The following is a 6,251-nucleotide window of genomic DNA, read 5'->3' on the forward strand; positions in this document are numbered from 1 at the left end:
GTATTGGCACAATAAAGTAGTATTCTTTTGTTATTTTACGCAAATTTTATTTTACCTGGTACAATATACAATATTATTTTCTATCCTTTAATTTTTATGAATATAATCATCGATTTAAAGCAGTGTTTCCCAAAGTGGAGCCCACACCCCACAGGAAGGCAATTGCAGGGGGCAATTCGGAAAAGATTTTCATTAATCGAATCATTTTTCGAATATTCACTGCTTTTCGTTAACAATTTTATTTCTAAAAACCTACCATTGAAGTTGATTTAGTGAACAATTATGTATGTGTATGAATTTTAGAATTATTTTTTCCTACTAAGTACCTATCATAACATTCTTATTCTGCTGTGGTCTCTGGCAGAATGACCAACGCTGTGAAACACTCTGCTCCTCAGCATAAAGATGAGCGAGGGCCAATTTAAACCACAACACACACGCATTACGTAGTTAAAACAAACCCTGTTCTTTAAAAAAAAATGTAAAAATTTTAACATAGAAAAATACAAGTCTTTCCTCGTTATTATGTAAAGATCACTTTTGCTTGTGGGGATGTCCCAGTTGACGCATAGAATATATTAAATTAAGTCTAATGCCGAGATCTATAGAGCGTGCTTTGACTTAGCTCAAACTTTACTAACGAAAAACTTAGCTTAGTGTACACTTAGCATAAACTATGATTTGGTATTTATAGACATTTTAACGGTAAGATTAAGCTAAGCACAAGCTAAGACAGAAAATGACAAAATACAAAGTGATGTTTCATTTCACGGAATACCTTCTTTATTATTCTTTAAAAAAGTATAACAATAACAAATATTTAAACGTCTAAAACGGTACACATTTATTGATATCTATTTATTTTATTATTGCAATAACTAGAATTTTACAAGTTTACCTTTAGAAAAATTATTTCAAAGTTAAATGACATAATTACAGAGATGACAATAATTTTTTGTTATGTAGAACGGATCGCATTGTTATGACAACTTGTATTTACAATTAAAAATTTTCAATCGCTTTTTCACTTTTGCTGTTTCTGTTTGTGTGAGCTGTTACAAATGTTTAATTATACTTTAAAACAACGACTGGCTTTGACTTGGACCTGGACCTAGCTTTATCGAAAGTGACATAATGGAGAATATAGAGAGAGAGTTCTTCTTAGAATATATATATAGAGATCTTTAATAGAAAACATTGAAAGGGTAGGAACTGCAGCCGATATGAATCCCCGAATACCAAAAGTATATGTTCGGAACGAACACAACCAAAATGAAGATAGGACTACGGTCAAAATTGACAAATACCAGTAATATAAATATTGCTTATGCTGTACTGCATAATATAGGTATAGAGAGATGGGATGCTTATGACGATGGCGATCTTGCTGATCAGACACCAGAAGTTGAAGAACACAAAAACAATGAAATATATCCTACCGGTCTAGCATTCCGGCAATCCGTGATTGCCCAATTTAACTACGTTTTTGGTAATAAAGAAAATCAAACAAAACTTATTGTATTTTAATCATTTATTTTCCGATTCTTTTTTTAACTGTAAAGCTTCTAATGATAATTTATTTTTTTGTTGAAGAATCTATTTCTAACTGATTTTTTAATTTTAAATGTTCCATTTCTATCTCATATTTTCTTTTGTTGTTGTCCAACTCTTGCCACAGCAATTTTTTTTAAGGTCCTCAAATGAAGGTTTATTTTTTCTGCTTGCTGATTGACTTTTAGTGGTGACTTCAACACTGGTTTCCGTCAACCCAGCTTCTTCAGTCCAGTTGCGGCTTGTTCCCGGCTGATTTACATATTTAAATGTGGCATCTATAGTGGACGCTCTTGCCCTCTTTGGTCTCCAGCTTTCACTATTATTGTCATGATCAGTACCAGCTAAAAAAGTAAACAGTCTAATAAGTAAACATTTAGGAATGTCTTTTATTGGCTAAGATAACCATTAAATTTTTGCCGCGGGCTTATACCTAATTAGTGAATGAAGTGTATGAAGATCTTTGTATTTATCTTACAGCATATTGATATTTATAGATAGTGTAGATACTTACAGTATGTGACACGGTAGAGAAGATTAAATATCTTAGATATTAATATTTTTAGGCAATCGAAAATAACAGATTTGAAGCGAGAGTTGAAGTTAGTTTGAATTTTGTTGTCAACATATGTCACTGCTATAGGGCAGATACGACAAAATAAAAAGTCAAGTAAAAAATATGATGGCAAAGTAAATTTTGGGCCATTATTTTTGTGAGGCTTATAGTCAAAGTTTTTGGTAAGTCGTCGATTTCGTGGACTTGAGATAAAGCTAAGCCAACACTCCGAGAGACTCGTAGTTTGCTCTATAAATACCAAATATGACTTAACTCGATAGTTTAGTCTGAGCAAAGTGTAAGTGCGCTCTATAGATCTCGGCGTAAGAATATTACTATTTAAAAAGTCCTGTTTTACCTATATCATTACCCATGGTTGTCAACAACAAAATCAATGACGAGGAAAAATATGTATAACAAGATAGTTTTGAAAATAATGGGTCTATATATATTTTAATCATTAACTGCTTTTATTGAGGTTATGAGTGCGCTTGCGTGTAACCTCTCATACCAATGATCGTAGGTTCGAATCCGGGCTGTGCACCGACGGACTTCTGCCTATGTACGCATTTTACACTCCCTCGCTACGGTGAAAACTTCGTGATGATAACGACGCGCGTTAGACACAAAAACTACTCGCCTATCAGAGAAACAGATACATAAATTGGGCCACAGGGTTGGTGAACAACTACAGGTGAACATTATGGCCTATTTATGAATAACTAATATTTTTATTTGATTCAATTGACAAGTCATTTGTAAGATGTCTTAAACTTTCTTTTTCAAGTCTTTGAAATTTACGTGTCGTAGGGCAGACACATTATTTAGACAATTTTACAACGAAATAAACCCTTCCTTCTGGCTAAACGTCTTTTTAACCATAATCGTTATTTACTTTACAGTTTCTGTCAGTGTTGATTCGATAATCACTGATTAAATAAGCTTACTAACCTTTTAATAATAAAGTTAAAAGTTCTAAGCGTATATTTATTTAACTTCGCGATAAAATTTTAAGAAATAACTGTTAATTCTTAATAAATTACTATGAGCATGTCGCAGAGTTAATATGTGTACAAGTATGTTTACTTCCTTATATATCTTGATTCAGGAAAGGGTAAAATTTCACAATAGGTCAACATGTGATCATCTTGTTTCATTGTTTATTTCTTGAGACATTAATTAACGACGATTATTATAGTGAACATTAAATATTAACTGTTAATTAGCTCATACAAATGTATCTATCGATATTGACGGTTTTGATTCGACAATCTTAAAAACCAAAACAAGAGATTATACAATTCGACTTTTATTCATTTGTTCATCTTGTGAATACGAAATTATGACTCGTGGCAATTAAATTACTACTACTGGTAAATTTCTATGGTCTATGTCGAGGCCTCTGCCGACAGACAACCTGACCAAAGTGGTTGCTAATAAATTTATTATTTTGCTAAGTGAATTAGATTCAAGAATACTATCATTTTATAAGAATAGCATGTAATCTTAAAAAAGGTCAGTGAATAAAGGGCTTTTATTATTAGACTGGTGAATTTCAAATCACACAACGACTAAAAAATACTGTAGACGCTAAAAAAATTGGTTTATTGAAATTTTAAAGTTAGTGTATTTTCAGTATTGATCATGCTTTGTAGAATAAAACTAATTCGTTTTGCAAAATATTTTATTTCAAGAACTTGATTCACTGTCCAATGTAGGGCAGGCCAGCTTCCTTGTAGATTTGGTTCCAGAATTCAATGCGGTCTTTGTCAGCGTACTTGCCGTTGGAATAGTTCTCCTGGATGTTGAAGTATTCCTTCCCAGATGGAGTATATGGTTGCCAGGCTACCCCAAAGCTTCCATCTGGTGTAGGGTTTCTGAAAAAACATATGATATAAGGAGTCAGTATCGCTGTCGTATCACTCTCGCCACATAGCCTTAAACACATTTTAACCAAGCTTAGCAAGTCAAAGATTCTTACCCATGTTTAGCAAAATCAGTCCATAGCTTGGTGACTTCATGAGCGATGTCTCTTAACTTAGGTTGATTATCATAGACCTCCTTGTTCAAGTTATTGTAGAATAAGTAGAAAAGATCATCAGCATGGCTTACTCCAGGTATATCTTTGAATGAGGAATATTTCTTTATGATGTTCAAATCAGTTTCATAGTTGAATCTGTACATATATACGGGAGCATTCAATTTACTGTACAAGTATGCGAATCTGTGTGTGTTGTATGCGAAATTGGCGTCTGTTAGAATATCACGTATGACTTCTGGATTGTCTTTGTTGATACTACCGTAGAATGATTGTATTCTTCGTCCAAACTTTAAAGCCTTTTCTTTAGACACAACCTCAACAATCGATCTCGGTACGAATAATGAAACGTTGTTGTTCTTTACATCCAATTTCTTGATTTCTTCAGTAATTATCGAGATTCCTTCACCAGAGTTATATCCAAGCATAATAGGCATTTTATTGATTTTGCCTTTTACGACCTTCTGCACAGGATCCTCATCGATGAAGGGCTCGACATCTGTTGACTTTTCCTCAATCACAGGAACAAATTGTTCAGGAAGGCCTCTATATTTTTCTTCTTCACTCATCGTTTTTTCAGTGAGATTAGTCAAATTAAGAGATGGTACACTACGAAGGAAGTCCAACAACTCTCCAACATTCTTGGCATCTTTGCCTAACACCTTCGCAGCCCTGAAAGCCCTTTCTTTCATGTTCCTCGCTTGAGCCCAGTCCTCAAAACAAGTGCCACTTTGAGCTATGACTTTATTGAAGAGTCCGTGAGCCGACGGTGACATCATTAAGTAAGTTACAGAAGATGCCCCAGAGCTTTCTCCGAAAATGGTGATATTGTCAGGGTCTCCACCAAATTTGGCAATGTTTTTCTTGATCCAGCGAAGAGCTTCAACTGTGTCTTTCATTCCACCACTTCCGGGAACATCATGTGAATCAACAGCAAGGAATCCTAATAGTTCCAATCTGTAGTTGATGGTAACCAATATAACATTGTGTTCAAGAAGGAGATCTGGGCTGAAAGTGTCAGAATTTCCAGATCCAGACATGTAGGATCCCCCGTGAATGAATACCATCACCGGTATTTTGGCGTCTGCTTTTAAAGACTTGGTATACACATTAACGAAGAGACACTGTTCACTCCCTTCTATATATTGTGAGATAGTAAAGTCATACTGTGTACAGACTGGGCCATGTTTCGAAGCATCGCGAACTCCATGCCAATTTCGTGGCGGTAATGGTTGCGACTATAAAAAAGGGGAAAGGTATTAAAAAATGCACTTATGATTACGCCAGATAAATAAAACAAAGATTTAATAGGGTTACCCCTTAAACAAATGAAGAGACTAGATGCGTCTGGAAGAGATTGGTAAAATACCTGAAACCTGTGTGCTCCAACTGGAGCCTCGGCGTATGGAATTCCCTTAAAACTGAAGTAAGAGGATCCATCGTAGATTTTTTCTACTGTTCCTCTTAGTTTGCCCTCACTCACCGTTACCAGTGGCTTTTGCTGGAATTTATAAATAAATAAATAATAAGTTATATAAAACATTAAAACTTTTCCTTACATTAGTACTTAAAATATACGTATAAAATATTAATTAATTTATTTATTTTAAATATAATATATTCTTCGTCTTATTACGCAGCTTAATGACACTTTAAGTTGTTACTTTAAAATCTTAAATTAATCAGATTCAGAAAGAATACGAGTACTATAAGAATTTAGGTACTCATGAAAATATTTTCTTCAAAACTAACAGATATTGATATTAAACAAGGGAATGTCTGGATCAAAAACAAAACATTTATCGTAAAAACAAAAGGCGCCATAAAGTTAACTTGAAGATTAAAAAAATATAATTATTCAGGACCAAGATTCGATTTAAAGACAAATTAATTTCGCAATTTTATCTATATTTTGGAAATTATTATCGGTTTAATTGAATAAGTTATTAGTAACATGGAATACATACCTCCTTGCTATGATAGCATTCTGCAGTTAAAATTAAATATGCGAGAATACGAAATATCGCTTTTGTCCCAACCATTTTCCTGTTGTCTTGCAGCTGGCTGGCTTAACACTGAGTATTTATAGGTATCCGTACCATTATA

The 6,251-nt window shown here is 33.8% G+C and overlaps 1 protein-coding gene across 1 annotated transcript; it reads right to left on the reverse strand.

The window, feature by feature from the left end:
- Positions 1-3,693: 3,693 nt before the first annotated feature.
- LOC110991761 (juvenile hormone esterase) lies at positions 3,694-6,251 on the reverse strand. The gene is made up of 4 exons (XM_022257247.2): positions 6,113-6,251; positions 5,515-5,646; positions 4,089-5,383; positions 3,694-3,984 (listed from the first exon to the last, which is right to left on the reverse strand). Exons 1-4 carry the CDS (start codon positions 6,185-6,187, stop codon positions 3,810-3,812), a joined length of 1,677 nt encoding a protein of 558 aa, XP_022112939.2. The 5' UTR covers positions 6,188-6,251; the 3' UTR covers positions 3,694-3,809.

This window comes from Pieris rapae, chromosome 16 (assembly GCF_905147795.1).
Source record: "Pieris rapae chromosome 16, ilPieRapa1.1, whole genome shotgun sequence".
Taxonomy (NCBI): domain Eukaryota; kingdom Metazoa; phylum Arthropoda; class Insecta; order Lepidoptera; family Pieridae; genus Pieris; species Pieris rapae.